At 32.4% G+C, this 18,643-nt stretch overlaps 1 protein-coding gene across 1 annotated transcript in view; it reads right to left on the bottom strand.

Annotated features, from left to right (window-relative positions):
- Positions 1–2,338: 2,338 nt before the first annotated feature.
- Ptp10d (Protein tyrosine phosphatase 10D) overlaps positions 2,339–18,643 on the bottom strand; it is a 69,328-nt gene continuing 53,023 nt past the window's right edge. Inside the window, exons 10-18 of the mRNA XM_076308068.1 lie at positions 18,063–18,341; positions 15,282–15,691; positions 13,536–13,913; positions 10,672–10,864; positions 9,246–9,414; positions 8,498–8,750; positions 7,605–7,862; positions 6,817–7,201; positions 2,339–4,202 (exon numbers count right to left, since the gene is read on the bottom strand). Of these exons, the coding sequence (XP_076164183.1) occupies positions 4,171–4,202; positions 6,817–7,201; positions 7,605–7,862; positions 8,498–8,750; positions 9,246–9,414; positions 10,672–10,864; positions 13,536–13,913; positions 15,282–15,691; positions 18,063–18,341 (2,357 nt within the window). The 3' untranslated portion in view covers positions 2,339–4,170. The remainder of the gene's footprint in view (positions 4,203–6,816; positions 7,202–7,604; positions 7,863–8,497; positions 8,751–9,245; positions 9,415–10,671; positions 10,865–13,535; positions 13,914–15,281; positions 15,692–18,062; positions 18,342–18,643) is intronic.

Here is an 18,643-nt window from a genome sequence, read left to right as displayed (position 1 = left end):
TGGACGGATGGTTGCCACCGGCGACAGTTGTTCAATTAGCAACGGTGTCTGTCGATTAATTTTCTATCAGATTCCCAACAAATCGACGACGCAATTCGATTGCAAAAATAATGCAACTACTATTACTACTACTATCGCTATTACGTTAAATAGTTACGTTTATATAAGAATTTTTTGATAAACGCGTGGAAATGCTCCTTATAATTAGAACGATCTCTGGAGTAATGAAATATTTAATGGATTGCAAAACAGAGATTCGTACGAGTAAAGATGAATTCAATTTTCTTTAAATGATAATTTACGTGCAACCGACGAATATACTTTTACAACTGTTTACTTTAACAATATACGATTTTATTTGCACCCAAGAAGTGCTTTTCTATAAATAATATATTTTACAAACATTAACGTACAAATCAATAATTTATTTAAAATATAATAAATGAAATATTTAATATACTAAATCACTTCGTATAAACACTATTAGATTTCAATATTATAACTGTGTAACCGAATAAATTGTTACAAAGTAAACACATATCCGTCAGTTACAAATAAATTACTGTTTCTTCTAAATTATTCGTTTCAAAATTTTTAAGAAATTCATGCGTATAAGAACCAATTTTCTTATAGAGAAATCAGTTCGCATTACTTAACAAGTAATAGAAAAAAGATTTTAAAAAATAATAAGCTGTCATGTAAGGTAGTAGGAATGTGAAAATTGCAAATTTCCTGTTACACATTACGCGAAAGGTAAAATCTAATTACAAAATTACTGTTTTTCTCTTATTCAGAAATAGAATTCATTAGCGTAACATAGTAAAGTTTGAAGAAGTACCTCTTGTAGAACAGAAAGGACGGAAATTATAGAAGTTGGTAGATAAATCTTTGAAGCGGAAAACTGAGCAGTGGGAGTATCTGAAAGTTTGAGAAGGACGTATGTTTTACACTATATCGTAAAATTGAGATCAAAGAGAAGCGAGTATTTAATTTGTACCGACAAAATGGTAGAGGTAGAATAAAAAGAATACTCTTTCCCGAACACAATTTATGCTTCTCGAATATTTCAACCATTGTGTCTTCATCCACCATTCTTGATTTCTTATTTTTGTTATATTTCTTATCATAAATATGATACTTTTGAAATACACATAAGAGTATTGAATCTATTTTATTACTTGTTTCGTTGTGAAAACTAATATAAAATTTTATAAAGTATTAGTAAAAGCCAATGGAACAGTGGAAACTATAGATTCTTCAAGGAAATAAAAAGAAAAGAAATAAATACCTTAACGTGGTATTTAAAAAATTGGATTACGTAATCGAAATGTGAATATAAAAGGAATCAAGAATACATTATACGAATTGTTGAAAAGGAAAAATATGTTACAAACAAACGACAACTTTAAAAATGCATCATTTAGAAAACGAACGAAGAAGTTCAATGAATAATTAAGGAATATTTTCTAAATTACTATTTTACATAATTTTTCATTATTATGTTAGATTGTATAGTAATAGTGATTGAATCCTATATAAACAGAGTGTATTGTAGAAATTCATGTTTAAAAGAGAATGGTGGACGATTTTTAAATGTTTGTTTCGAACTGCATTACTCTGAACTAAATTGTAAAATGTGAAATTATTAGACTGATTTTTATCTATTAGTCACTTAGTTTATTGATAAGAACTCTTCAGTATGTATGACTCTTTCGCCGTTGTGGAATTTTTAAATACTGCTTTAATATTATATGTTCATCTAACTCAGAGAAAATAAACAGAAAATGAAAACCACTTTCAGACAGTTACACAACACAGCAAGTTATTATTTCAGTTTCTGTTCTCTAACAGTTTGCAATGTAATTATTGTACAAATTGCATAGTTTATATTAGCATTATTGTTATATTAAATTACTGTCTTACATCAACCAGTAGACAGAACTATTGCAACAATTTAGTATTAATGTGAATATTATTAAATTGGACACTGATGAACCTGATGGAGTTTGAAATCTCGAAATTCTAAAATCTGAAATTGCAATTAACATTAATTCAAGTCTTTTAGATTATAACTGATACGTCCAAAGTAATAATTTTGTATACGTTGAAGATTACAGTAAAAGAATGTATACTTCTTTTGCATGAAATTCTGTAGCCATATTGATTTTTTACAATCTGTATTATTAAATCACATAATTCAGAAATATTAATTTCATCATAAAGCAATTCATTATTAATATTAATCATAAATGTTCTGAATTCAACTAAGATGTTTACTTTATTTGTACATGTCGTGTATATTTTCGAATGTTTTGTAAGAAAATAAATAATATTCCCCTGTTTCTAATGAATTTAAAGTTGAAGTTTTCAAACTATAAAATTTTCTACTAAGATTACGATGATTATATATATATAATAAAAATAGTTTCTAGAAAAAATCGTCCAATTGGATTTTAAGAATTCTTCGATTCATTAAATATTATTTAGCTTGAATTAGTACCTATGATAGATAATATAGATCTCACATTAAAGTATGTCAAATATTCCCATAAAATGTATTTTACACATTATTATTGGCTGCAGTTAACGTACCTACAATGTTTATATCAATGTTTTTTTTTTTATGTTTGTGATTTTCGATGCTTTTACGAAAGTCGATTTGTTGCAAATCTAATGTTTCGATTGAAATGTGGCAACCGGATGCGAGATACTCATCTTACATTCCTTAAGATATGCAACCTGGACTTAACTACATCACGATAGGTAACTAAACACGACATCCATCGTGGAAACAATCACCGACAACAGCTGTCGAGACAGAAACATTCTTGATCGAAGTGTCATTTATTTCTTCAACGTGTTTTCACGATCGTTCTAAAATCGTCTAATTCGTTCGAAATGGTCAACATAGCAATTCATATATACACAATGTTACGTAACGAAGCCCAAACGCACGTTACGTTCCATAAAAAAATGTTTGTAACGCTATTACAACTTACTCGTTTCTGTTTACAACACTTGCTGCCTTTACGCCAGATCATCAATTTATTTATATCCACATCCGTACGTGATTTCTCGATATGTAAACAATCAGTGAAAAATAAGAAAATTATTGATGTTTATCGCTGTCCATTCTTCCATTGGTTCTTCATCGTACCCAGAAAATGTGCCTTCTTTTTCACCTACCATAGAAATTCGAAAACAATGATCGATTCATTTCGATCAAAAGTTCACACCTTTCTTCGATTAAATTTTATCACGTTAAATTTCACTGTTACTGGATTTCGATATCAGAAATCGAATTGTTCTTTATTACGATTTCCAATGTCTTTGTTCGTTTTCAGCTATGACAATGACCATCAAATCGCTTGGAGAATTTTCTTCTTCAATCTTTCTCAAAAGTTTTTTCATTTTCGTTTGGAAAACTCCAGGTCTTTTTTCGTTGAATGTAGATACTTGGGCGACTGTATGGAATACGATTAGATGAGTTACAATATACTACCCTATTGTAGAAAATATAGAAATAGGTTTCTTCCATGTTTTCTCGTCTTGATAAAACTCCTCCCCAAGTTGAATACTTCGAGATGTGATTCAGTGGTCGATAATTTCTTTCATTCGTATAGTGTCTCCATGTCGAAGCTTCAAGAGAAATAAATTATTATTGTCGAAAAATTTACCATCCGTAGATTTTCGAGACAATCTTGAACACTTCTCCGGATGATTTGGCGAACGAAACTTTAAACAAACTGTTATTTTTTACATTTAAACAGTTCTTGTTTTTATATATTTTAAATACCACGAATCAGACGTGTGATTCACAACTTCACAAATGGTTATAAAAGGGAACTAAAATCATATCACTTGTGTGTATTATCCTTTATGAAAAAGCTAACTACACGATTTTGTCGTTCGTTTAAAAAACGCAGCGGCACTTCTCACTTAATTGCTAAAAAATTCGGTAAATGTGTTTCTCTCGTTCGAGTTGTTCTCGTCGAACCAAACACTTTTATGGGTGATCCTTTTTGTTTCGTTCAATATCCACTTTCAGTATTTAGATAGTACAAGTGTATCACTGTAATACTATTTTTGCTGGCGCACTGCACCTTTTCAAAATACCTCTAAGAATTCCTCATATTCGTTGATCCCTGAATGCAACGAGGTATTCGAGCATCACATCCCCGATTCTGCTATTCCTTCATCATCTGTAAATATATACAAGGATAAATGAGAATTCGAAGTTAACGAGAAACCGTCGAAGAAATTTATGAATTGGATTAGAACCATGCTTTTTAACTGAACTATATAAGTCAATTGAAAAGCGGTTTGTTTAAGTGCAGAAAAGTCTGACAGAACGTTGGTATCAATTTAGTTAATTTAATAATACAGATCAATTTACGAAAATATCAATTATAAAAGGAGCATGCAGAATATATTCCAAACTAATACAGTTTATATCATGGTAATCATGAACAGTTATCGGTTATTGAATGTCAAGCATAATTCTTGATTGCTGAACAAATCTTTGTAATAATTAACAATATTCTCTTGTGCATATTATACAATAAAAAAAAAAAAACATCAATAAGTAGTAAACTTTTTTCTAATATATAGTTTGAAAGACTTGTGCAATAACCATGTATACACTAAGATATATTTCTATCCGAAATAAAAGAGTATTACAAATGTTAATACTTTAAAGTTATAAAAATAAACAGCAAATATGTTCGTACTATTGCTTAAAATATTCGTACATAGTATTGCAGTAGAACATTAAATTTCATAAAAAAATAAATTAAGAAATTCTATTTAGCAATTACATCTAAAATACACAGAGTATGTCAGCTTGAATTAGAACCTTAAATAACGCTTTTATCTTTGATTTTAGGAAAAAATTGTTTCAGTAGAAATATGTTCCCTTCGATAGAGTACATGACAACTCCGTTGATAAAATAAATATCTAATTACTTTGAATGCACATTATATTGAAATAACCCATCAGATTATAAGTAATGTTTCCAATTCCGGTGTGTAAATTTTTTAAAAATCAATGCGAATCTTTAAATTTAAAATAATGCCGGTATTGCCAGATTAGCTACAAAACTATTTACATGTAAACATTCATTTCAATTATCGATCGCAGTTCATTATGTCTTCTGAAACAGTTTTCTTTAGATGAAAATTCAACGAGTTACATAGCACCGGTTCTTATCGTGATGTATGTTATAGAATATGTTATCCATATTTCGTGCAGCATGCATTAATGACAGTAGTTAATACTTGCAATACACTACACATAATAGGTGAAAGAGAAAAAAAGCCAGGATCGAAATTACCATCAGCACAGGATTCGCAGTTTGAAGGTCACCTTTCCTTTTCATCTTCAGCAGGGCTCTTTGTATTTTCAACCGAGCTTCGATTCTTGCCTGGATTCAAAGGGAGTACAAGGTTGCAGAAGGGAAGTGAGTGCTACGTATGGATGTGACACAATTTACCAAAAGCAACACCTTTGCAATGGGACCCAACTCGAATATGCCCTTTTTTAAAATATGTAAAAATACTACTACTACCACCACCATCATCATCATCATCACCATCACCAGATTTTTTACCATACATGAAAACTCATATTTCAATGAATAATACTTTTCATTTAATTTAATTCCAGAAGAGTTTGCTCGTATTCATATGAAATTAGATTTTAGTGTATTATTTTCTAATATAATTTTAATAATTTGCAACATCATGGGGGAAGAAATCTCTAGAAATACATAATTCAAATTATTGAAATTATATAGAAATATTTTTAATGCACACTTCTAAATTGCTAATGTTCATTAAAAGCATCTTCGTCCATTAAGAATATTTTGCTGCTCTTGGATAATTCATGCACTACTATTTCCTTTACTGAACAATTTAATTGAAACAGAAGAAATGCAATGATCATCCAACAAAATAATATAACGAATACTGATATTTAGACTTCGATAAACCCATTTCTTTGTCGGTTAAATTATTTCGAAGTAGAACATTCATAAAACATAACACACATCTGTCAAGATTCTATTACTTTGTTTTTAGCAACATATGATTTAATTCGTGGAAACTGCCACTGTAACGTTATTTAAACTGTTATATGGATATATATATTTCCCGCAATATACGTAACATAACAAATCAAAATTTAAGATAAAAAATATAGAAATTTATAATAAAACTCAAGGAGGTAAAACATTCTTGAATTTTTCAAAGCTATTCAAAATAATTTCTAATTACTTCTTCTCGCTTTATATCGATTGGGGCACAGTTTTCAACTGTTCGATACATGTGTAACTGAAATATGTATGTGACCAAGTTGCAAGAGCATCTACTCATCTTAAGAATTAAAGAAAAGAAAAGAAACTTGGATTCGAAAATTCGACTCTTCCAAGTTACAAATACATTTCTTTTACGATGAAAACTAGACAATTCTTAATTGATAAATACTCCAAGAACTTTTGAACTTATCCGACAGTCTGTAAGACGTTGAAATTATTTACAACAATTTCTTTGACGAAGTATATAAACCAACGGTGTCTATACTTTGAAAATGAAGAATTTATAGATTTTCATTTATCAGCTGTAAGATGAGTAGAGTACACTTCTAAAATTTGAATACCTATTGCAATTCCACCCTATATATTTCTTTTAATATAATGAAAACTTGTTATGTATTTAATGAAGAAGAAACTCGAATGTTATTGTGGCACGCTTACAAAGCTCTTTTTCAAAATAAAGGGATCAGTACTCTGAAAAACTTCCACAAGAAACAAAGCTCACCTTCAAATCCTTGATTGTCGTGAATTTCCTGAGGTGGCCCAGTCGTATCTTGACCTTTTAATACTGCCAGAAGGCACTGGTGTATGCAAATGTATTGTTGCTCCGTTTGGACCATCCAAACGCGTTCCTTTCTCATCGCCCAAACTATTCCGAAAATATCCACGTAATTGGATACCACAATTTGTTGAAGTATTCTGTCCAATGTGATGAAAGTGCCACTACGACCGACCCCGGCACTACAATGTACAACTATTGGCCTCTGATCAGGCCGAACTTTATCTCTAAAAGCTCGCACGAATCTAGCTAATGTTTGAGGTGGACTTGGAACACCAAAATCGGGCCATGTCGTAAAATGGAAATGCAGAATAGCTCTATTGACATCTCCCTGTTGGAAAAATATTTAATACCGTGTTATTTCACATTTTCTATATTACGAATTATATTACAAATAGAATAATAAAATGATTTAAGGTTACACCAAAAGTTCTACCCTACCCCCTTAGTGAGTAGTATTTTCAATTATTCTCTATAAATTTACATAATTTTTATCAAACGGTCAATACAATCCTAATATAATTTTGTGTTAAATTTAGGTCGTTATTGAAAAAGGAGACTCGAATTCTTGATTAGAACTTAAATGATGCACAAAACTGTTAAACGAACAATAAGAAGTTATCTTTGTCACCATAAACCCAGCTCCTATCACTGTCTTTAATCAGTTCCTTTCCCTTTAATGTATGCTTAATAATCATTTTAACAATAACATCGGTGAGATATAAACTACTTACCCTGCATAACATAAACTCCGTAATGCTCCAATCAGGATAACGTTTCTCGTTCGATATCGTGACACAAATATCTCCGTAGTAGACGGGTAGAATATTCATTGGCCAATAATGGTCACATTTTTCTCTGCCCTTTTCGATGCACCTCGTTAACATTACAATGGCTCTACTGTTACTCTCCCAAACCATCCTCCAGAAATCATCGCGGGTCGAATGCAAGGGTCCTTGGGTAACAATGAATTCTCTCGGCGAGTTGTGACCCTGTTACAGAAGAAACATCAACATTAGAAGTACTGAACCGCAAACATACATTTCCATATCATTTTACGAAGAAAATTTATATTCATTCTTACTGATTTTCGCATACCGAATGAAAAATTAAAGAAAGAGAAGATCAATCGATCGGTACAAGCTTTCTCCGTACATTTAATACAAAATGTCCCACCAGATGTTACGCTAGAGATTGTACTCAAGATTTGTTTACCTTACCATATTGACACAAGATAGTAGGAACCATAGAATGCAAACAACGATATCGATACTGTCTCCAAATACAAATACAAACAGAAAGAGAAGTGTACATCGAGATACGTGAAATCAATACTACGGTTAAGTTGCACGCGTGCCCGTTAAATTTGCATAATCGATCCACTCGAAAGCAAAACTTTGCCGAATAAAATTTTATTCCACGTTTTCGATTCATTTTTTTCATAACGAATCATTCCCAGCTCGCTAATACTACATCTTGTGGGGCTCCGTGTATATTCGAAATGGATAATAATAATTTCATAGAGTCGAGGAGAACAATTTTTGATGTATTTTCATTCCTTAGCTCGAAGTAGCCGCGGTTTATATCCAGATATTTATTTGGGAAATATATGAACATCGAAACCTACGGGAACGTAATTAGCGTTGATGTAATCGGAACCCTCCTCGTCGTCGACAGGTTGGAGCTTAAATCTACTGTGATCATAGGGCAAAATATTCGTGAAACGATTCTTTGGCCTGTTACATGGTAAATCTGCCGCTGTGCATGGTTGATCTCTTCCAACATGTTTCAGTTCTTCGAATTCTTCCGAAAAACGGAAGTCAGAATCCGCAGACATAGTGCGGTAATGCTCGGAAAAATCCTCGATCTTGATTGGTCGACTGTAACAAAAAAGTGGATACAATAACAATTATTTTCGTCGTTCGAACACTAAATTCGTTTCTTCAAAAAAAAAAAAAACACTGAATCGTGAATACGTGTAACGCGACTTTATATCTTGATTACATTATCTGAACAATATTACTGATTTCTTTAATGCATTATACTTCATCGCTACTGGCAATGTAACTTCTTCAAGTTCTATTCCGTAATTGAACTATATGAAAAATATTGGAACTTAGAATGAACAATAATTTCGCGCAAATTTTGGTTATGTGGAGCGAAATGAATAACGTGGGAATAAAAACAAACGTAAAGAACAAGCGAGAAATGAAAAGAAAATTTATGTTTGTTATAAAATAGTTTCAATGAACTTGTTCCCATTTAGTAGAAAAACACTGAAAGACGTTCAAAATTAATTAATATACTTATATCGTAAAGTTAATGAAAAATTATTTTTCACGAAATTCTTTAAAGTAAAATCTAATTCCATTTACCTAGTATCGATAACGCTGTCTGGTAACGACAAGTTGTCGGTTGTCCTGGTTTCAGTTGTTTTACGACCTTGACTTCTTCTTCTTCTCACCAACAGTCCAATACCCAGTAAAGTCAGCAGAAGCACTATTGGAACTATGACTCCAACTATGATGGCCGTGTTGTCCTTATCTGCTTAAACACGAGTTGCATAAAATCAAATTCATCGTTTGTCTAACACTTTAAATTTCAATTGAACGCTAGATTCAAGGGCTTATATATCTACATTTTTCTTCCGTGAAAAATAATCTAAAGTATTCTAAAGGATTTACTCTATGTCTTATCGAAGACATTTTTATTCGTATTCAATGTTTATTGCAGTAAAGACAATTTTTAGTTGCACACTACTTCCAATAATTAATGAATTTTATACCTAAATATTTTTATGGCTCAGCACTTTTAAGAAATATATTTACCACAATAATTCATTATTAATCTTCTGATCACTTTCGCAGAGAAATATATGTAACCCTTTATATTATAAATAATCATGTAGTCAGATACAACCTGAAAAAATTACGAAACTCCAAACTAATTGATAATACTTTGATCAAAATAAAAAGAAATAGTGAATGTGACTTACTTAGTCAATGATATAATCGAATTTTTTGATTTATTCGAATTAATAATTCGTAAGTTAGATTTTTTTGTCTGTAAATTTATTATCTTACCTGCCAGCAGCAATCCTTGGGCAGACATGTACACGAAATAACGAGGCATGAATTTAGCAAGCTTCTTATAGCTTTAAGTTATCGCACAATTTACTCCTAATAGTTTTCTAACGCACTATACATACGACTTGTAAATAAATTATAAACAAAAGAAGAAGTAACAAAAAAGTATCGTACCGAAACATTTAATAATTTTCCACTAATAATTCGTATTAATAGTATACATAAAACTCAAAAGAAAATAGTTATATTGAACAAATATGTTTCTCTTAATGAAAGAAAACATAAGGTAGTCTTTTTCTATAAAAAGATTTGTACATACATGTAATTCCAATTTTCTGAATAATTAAACTTCATAACAAAGATCGATTTGTGATATCACTTTTATTTACAAAATAAAAAAAACTGAAAAAGAAAGAAATAATAAAAATATTGCAATCATGGTATCTTCAAAATCATGAAACTACCAAACGGGCAATATAACATCATTAATAACCAGCTAATCATTCGTAACTTTACCATTATTATAGGTACAGACAACTCTTTCAAAAAGCAAATATGTGAAGCCAAAATTAAAATTGAAAATTAATGTTCACTACGAAATTCATCGTGCAAAATAATCGCAAAATGAGTACGAGTAAAATATAAAAAAATATCTAACCAAGCTGATTTGCGGAATTGTTATCTGCATTAAGAGCTTCGTAACGATCGTTCTCACCTGTTTGAATTGGAAAACTGTAACTGGTGTCCGTGAATTTATCCGGCGCGGTAAATGCCCGTACTTTTACTCTATAAGTGGATCCAGACTTCAGTGGTCCATTGCAATATCCAATTTTATTGTCACAATTTTCGCTACCGATTGTGAAGTCCTCTATTGATCCATTTTTGAATGGATAATAAGGTTCCATCACCTGTGAAAAAAAAAAACAAATACAGTATACATTTAATGATTCAGTTGCGTAAATCTGATCGAAAAATGAATATTTGTCGTGTGGTTGAAAATGCGGAATCGATTTTTCTTCCTGTTGGATTGACGTAACAGAAAAATTTTTTGATAACAAAACGAATGCACGTATGCCGTCGTTGGTTTCATTTATTATTCTTGGAATAATAATAACTCGTATATGTTTAGTCCATGGTCAGTGTTCTTTGAAATTATAAATACTAATACCTAAATTCTTTTCTGATGAATCAAGGGTGTAACGTAACAACGATAACGAATAATACTTCGTAATGGCTTTTTTACACTTATATCGAAGTTATCCTTGAACAAGTGCATACAAATTGCACAAATTATATATTATGTTCGGAAAGTGTTTCTTATCGGAAGACAATTATTCGCCAGAAACATTAAATACGATGAGCAGGAAACGACATGTCTTGTACAATTGTCTTGATGTATTTTTCAAAGAAACGATCATTGTAACCATCGTTCATCGTGACATTCGTATTGCGCTTCCCGTAATGATCAAATTATGGAATTAAGAGTGTTGATCGGTAGAAAATTATTATGCATCACCTGGGTAAATAATTTACCAGCTTTTGAAAGCATGTTCTCTAGCACGTTCATGGTTCTATTGAGAAAACATAACAACCCCTGTATATGTGCGTATACTTTTATTCGGAGTGACGGAAGGAACACGCATAACGAAGTATACGCAACATTTACCGTAGTTCAACTATTAAAAGAAATCGAAACATCGTTAACACTTTACTGTTAACACGAGAAACACTAGACACAAGAAATTCGACGTTATTTATTCGTCGGTTCTGCACTTGTTCGTAATTCTGTTTTACAACCGATCGAATCAATTTGAAAAAACTCCATAATTTGCGCGGGAACAAACGGTAACACTTTTCTCAACATCAAACTTTACGTTAAATAAGATTCTTCACTTTACGATGTCCATTCGGAGTACAAACGTGTATTTTCTTTCGTCACTTCTTCAACTTTGACACACGCGTTACTTTGTCACGGTATAGTGCCAGTTGCGTTAAAATAGAAAAATTTTATTTTCAAATTATTTTTATACAGCACAAGGATACTAATTACTTAGTTTCCGAGCGTTTCACTGTTACGACAGTTTGCGCGTAGTCGCGACCGCGTCCTCTAACGACAACTAGAGCCACGCGTGTTCTTCGATTAACTATTGCCTCTGGAGTACACGTAATGTAACAATTGCGGGAGTACGATTGTTTATGCGTGGTCTTGAGTGCACGTATTTCTTCGTTGTTTGCGTTGTTCGTTCGTGATCTTGCAAGTTAACGAGTCACTCAGTGTAATACGCTGCATTAATTATTTTACATCTCCACTGCAATATCGTTCGAGTACCAATGACGCATTTCATCACTTGATCTGCGGTTAAACAATTCCATCGTAGTTAACTATTGAATGAATTCTTGAAAAAATTTGAGAACTCCTCGCGCTATTACAATAATGATTAATTCTGATGTAATACTTGCAATAATGTATTTCTCGTTAAAAACAGATAGGCATGTTATTAACGTATTTCCTAATCGTTTGACTAGTTCGGGGACGTCTTGAATTCCATTATTCATTCTTATTCTGAATCAGAACTGCGCGGTCAGTATTATTTCAATTTCCAATTTATTACCAAAAGGTTGCAAATATATGTACATACCGTGAATATATTTATGCACCAAAATTGACAAGAATATTTTGTAATACCTTTAAACAAAATTATAATCCTATTTCATAGCAAAATGAACGAATGAAAATTAAATTTATTTAATATTTTCCTTGAACGTACCGTATGTTCGACTTACGATAATGCAATAAACGATGATTGACTGCTCAAAGTAATCGAAGGTTCTTATGCCTGAAGAATGAACTACATATCAGTCTCAAGATTATCCTTGAGCAATCATTAGCAACGAAATAGAGACTGTGAACTTAATACTGTCCAACGTACATATAACATTCCGATCATTTAAAAGAATAGAATGTAATTGGTGTGGTAATTGTAATCTGATTTGATTTATTTGCAATTTAAATCAAACGATATAATAACATACTACAAAAACATAATTGGTGACGGTTTTCTAATATTTTGAATAATTTATTACCTCTCAGAAACGTATTCATATATATATATATATATATATATATATATATATATATATATATATATATATATATATATATATATACATATAAATACGAGTAAAAGAATAATCAGAAATCGTTTAAAAACCGGAATAATATACTCGGCCAAATATTAAACAACTTTTATCCAAGATTCAATGCAATCCCTCGTATACTTCTTCAACATTAAGAACTCCGATAAAAAAATATTTCACAGTGTTCTGCAATGAACGGTATTATTGAGAAGATGATTTCACGTGTAAGAATTAATCGAAAAAGTATATTATTTGTACGATACTTGGTTTTCGTAAAAATTGACTTTAACATTGTTATTCTACATTGACGTGAAAAAAAAAATGTTATTCTACATTTTCGATTTATTTTCACACATAGAATAGCCTTACTTCGCTGTCATTACGAGACACTATTGATATACACATCCGAAGAGTTTTGTAGTTAAGATGCACGTAACTCACCTGATACGGTGGCCAGATACTATACGCCTGGACATCTCTCCAGCTGGGCATTTCCAGACCAGACGCGTTTTTGCTGTCATCCTCAGCCACAATGATCGTGTAAGATGTCACAGCGCCATTCTGTTCGGTAAAGTAATTCTTCCTGAAGCGTATTTGAATCGTCGTGCTACTTCTGCAAACCTCCGTTGGCACCACTTGGGTCGGTGGTTTCGGCGGTGCTAAAATTGGCATTTTCTGCTTCCAAACTGCTTCAGGCCCGAAACCGATTTTCGTCTGGGCTTGAATCCGGAAGATGTACGTCTTCCCCGGTATAAGAGATTTAATGATGCCACGGTACTCGTTCGATCTGAAGTCTTGCATCTGAGTGTGGGCCGAACCCTAATGACAACATAAGAACACATCGTATCAATCCCAACCGACTTTACATATTCGTACGATACGCTTGGAAAAGCTTGGATACTCTTCGTAAGATTCTCTGGTAGATCGTTCACAACTTTGATCATTGATGGAATCATAAATTTTATATCGAGTGTTATCTACAGTTTCCTTTTTTTCATACTGAAAGGCTCTATTTCTACGCAGCGTATTTAAAACAAGGTGCGGCGTACACATGACTCACGATCACTTCGATGTTAATCTTCAGTTTTAACTAGGAAAACTGTGAGTAGTCTCGAAAGCACGAGTTTCTTTTCAAGAATAAAAGTTTGTCTATTCTTTTGGATTTTCCCGTCTGGAAGTTTTACAATGCAAAGGACAATTTTATTCTAAATAGGAGATACATTGTGGAAAACACTTAGGGGATCACTCTCCTTGACCATTTAGAAAGAACCGATTACTTTAAATAAAAGAAATCATGTATTTAATACGAAATTATTTTTACCGAATGATTAGCATACACGGTTTGATAATTAAATTCTATGGCTGAATCTGAAGTGTGCATTTTATCAGTACTTGGTCAGTAATCAGTTTCTACCTGTTTACGCTGGATGATTTTTTCATTGAATTTTTTTATACAAGGTTGGTCTTATTTCTTGTTATTCGTGCAAAATCATATTTAAAATTATGCAACAGGAGCAATATTCACTTTACAGTGTAAATAAAGTAACTTTTGGCTAAACAAATCCTTCAAGAATTATTCCCCGATGCAATTCCTTTCACACCCTAAATTGAAATCCATAATTGAAGGGAGATTCGAAGAGTCGTTAAACCAAACTACTCAATAGTGTTGCTGACCTTTTTAATTTACTAGATTACTTATTTTTCTTATTATATTGTTAATTTATACTATTATTACTCAAACAATATTTCGCGTTATTTCACGATGACAAAATACCACAGTGAATCAAAATTTCCGAGTTGAATATATTACATAACAACTAAACATTCTTAGGCATGAAATACGTTGAAATTGATTATATCAAACCGGACCTAGGATAAGTGGTCAAACATAAAAACGTATCGTATAAACATAGTTTTATATACACGTAATTTCCAAGAAACAAATATTGACAGTTGCGTACTACTGGGATGATTCTAGAATTCGCATAAACATTCAAACATGTAAACATTGTTTGATATTACTTGGACACGATAGTAAAATGTAAACAATCCAGGTTGTAACTCGCAGAGAAAGCATTTGCAGAACTATGTTTACACGACAATTCATTGTCGTTACTACGATTAGAATATATCCTTGAAGTTTGGCCGTTTACTTTAGGAACACTCTGTGTATACACCCACACTTACTTCCAATCCGTATGTGATAGTGTACTTTCTGATGATGCCATTCTGCTCTTGAAGAGGTAAAGACCACTCGAAGCTAATGTCACTTGGCTGAATGTCCGTAGGATGAAATTTTTCCACCTTACCAGGATAGGACTCGCTGGTTGTAAAGCTGGCACTAAGAGGATTCGACACTCTGAGATAAGAGGACGCTGTACCGGAACGAACCACCAACGTGAATGTATAATTTCTATGGGGTTTTAAATCGGATATGGTTATCGAATTGACCGACGTAATGTTCTGAATGTAATTTCCCTCTGTGTTTATGTACTGAACTTCGAAAGAGTCGTACTGTCCGCGCGGGATATCCCAAGTTAACGTAATTCTTGTGTCATTGATATCTATTGCCTGGATAGCTGTAATTGGTTCAGGATCTGAAACCAAATTTCACGTTAGATTAGAACCAGCACCATTTCCAAACTGAACGAAATTTCTCGTTCCGTTTGTTTTGGGACACGAGTCTCGTCGATCGGAGTGTTCGTTTATAATTTTATTTTATTTATACGAGGGCGAATACTACAAAAATTTCACCACACAAAAGTTATTTTACCTACAGAGTCCAATTGTACAGGACGTTCCCACAACGGTGTCATTTTCTTTTAGAATCGAAAGTAATCACAAAAACTCTCGATAGGTACTTATATTCGTAAGGTACGTGTACCTTAAAAATAACTGTATTTACGACAAAAACTTTGTTCGAGCAACTTTACCGATAATAGATCAATTCGATATTCGAAAAAGAAACGAACATATAATAAATTCGAACAAACAATATGAACTAATCAAAATGATACATTTTATTTAGTGAAAAATACGATCGTTAAGAGAAAAAAGTGTAAAAATATTATTTGTTCACACATACGCGGGTCATTTCACGCCAGAGAAATGATTTTCTTTCACAATTCGTAAATTATAAATTTGCAAATCATACGCTCAAAAATTTGACAATTGCTGGTCAATAGATCACAGGAGCTGTAAGGTGACAGCTCAGTAACAATGTGAATGGCTACGTCTATCGGTTTTTGAATTTTATTCTTATGTCGCGAAAAGGTTAAAGGGAACAGTAAAATTGAAGAATGTCAATTCATTATTAATCAAAAGTATCCCTAAGTAAGAAACATCTGGAATAACTTATACAAGGATACACTTATACACTTTTCGTTAAATGTCTCGCTTTCGTTTGTTAATTACGTTGCGATAAAGAATCTCGAGCACCACAAGCCGCAAGCCTGAATTAAAAAAAAAAAAACACGAAATACCACGTTTTTAAGTGGGATTTCATATAAATTCGTACTGTCTCGATGTACGCTTTAGCATGCATCGGTGCAAGCCGCAATAGAATAAAATTAAACAATGAGAGTTCGAAAACGGGTATGTTTTCCAGTACCACACCCCATTATGAAACAACAAGTCAATATTTACCCGAAAGATAACGTTAAAGTGATCGATATTAACATAATATCTAATTTATACAATTAAATTACGTTAACGTAATTTAAATTACACCTTCGGTTATTTCATTATAAACCGTACCTACCGGTAAGTAAGTATCCATTAAGTTTTTAATTACGTAACATTAATACAAAATTTCTCTCTCCCTGTAATATGAAACATAATCCGTGGAAATTGTGCTTACGACGGGACTGTTTCTTCAAGTTGTGATTTGTCGTGTTCAGTATTGATACAATAGTCTTTCCAGAATATATAAGTATTTTTATTATCTTTTGATGCTTCGACCCTCCTAATTTTGGGTTCTCATCAGGAACTAGATTTTTTATATATATATATATATATATATATATATATATATATATATATACATAATGCTGTTTGTATAATTACAAGTTCTGTATTGAAGATTTCAAAACATGTTTATTTGTAAATTTCGATATTCTAGGGTAAGAGGACGTTGTACCAGAGCGAACCGCTAATGTAAAAGTGTAATTTCTATGGGGTTTTAAATCGGGTATGGTTATCGAATTGACCGATGTGATGTTCTGTATGTAATTTCCTTCTGTGTTTATGTACTGGACTTCGAAAGAATCGTACTCTCCGCGCGGAATATCCCAAGTTAACGTAATTCTTGTGTCATTGATATCTATTGCCTGGATAGCTGTAATTGGTTCAGGATCTGAAACCAAATTTCACGTTAGATTAGAATCAGCACCATTTTCAAACTGAACGAAATATTTCGTTCTGTTTGTTTGGGGACACGAGTTTCGTCTATTGGAATATTTGTTTATAATTTCGTATCATTTATGCAATGATTGTATAATGCTATTTGTGTAATTACAAGTTCTGTAATGAATATTTAAAAAAAGGTACATATTTACTTGTAAATTTAAGAAAAAGAAAATCAATAATTTGATAACACAAGTACCGAGTACACGTCCTAAAGAATATAACTTGGCCTTTCGTCGTAGTTTAATTATAAATTCAAATTTATAATTATTCGAATTTTCGTTGATTTTAATCGCAACACACAAAACTTCTATACAAATAACGTTATATGTTACAAAACTCTAGTTCCTGATGCGTACCCAAAATTAGGAGGGTCGAAACGTGGAAACATAATAAACAATGTTTGTACGTTCTGGAAAGTCTAACGAACGATTGCTTCCTAACACTGTGATCAGTGATAATATATACAGAACAATTACACATTTTATCAATTTTATTATTTAAATTTCTGTATTCATATATCGAGAATGTGTTGATCGTTGGTTTTAGGCGCAAAATACTCACAAAGTCGATCCTGCCTAAGTAGAGGTCTGCTCTCGACGTTATCGCTGACAGTCCAAACAGTCACGTTGTAGAGTTTACCAGGTGTGAGGCCGGTGAACGTCACTTTAGTGTCGGTGTTGTCGACCAGTCGCTCTTTCGTCGTGTTGTTCACGTCGCTAATCCGGAACCGATACAAATCGAAAATCGACGACTGGATGGGCGTCGGTGTGTATCTCAACGTCAAGGAATCCGGTTGATCTCGATCGACCACCACAACGACTTCCGATTGGATCAGTGGCACTGGATTCGACAAACTCGTGTTTGTTGGGTCGAGCCAATTTTTAATTAACTCAGTGATCACGTTTCTCCCTATCTAAGCTAACGTCACGTCGATCTCATTCTTGGTACTTCGTCTCAACCGTGTTTAGAGAAACGTTCGAAACGAAGAACAAATTTAGGGTAAACCGAAGACGATCTAGCTAACTTCTCTTAATACGGAACTTATCGTTATATTCGATATCGTTCAATTTGTCACGTGTAAGATTTTTTGTCGATCGTGAGAAAATTTCAGGTTCTGCTCCGAACGGTAACTGTACAATGAA

This window comes from Ptiloglossa arizonensis, chromosome 3 (genome assembly GCF_051014685.1).
Source record: "Ptiloglossa arizonensis isolate GNS036 chromosome 3, iyPtiAriz1_principal, whole genome shotgun sequence".
Lineage (NCBI taxonomy): Eukaryota > Metazoa > Arthropoda > Insecta > Hymenoptera > Colletidae > Ptiloglossa > Ptiloglossa arizonensis.
The sequence above is the reverse complement of the archived record's forward strand: the minus strand, read 5'-3'. Positions and strand labels throughout refer to the sequence as shown.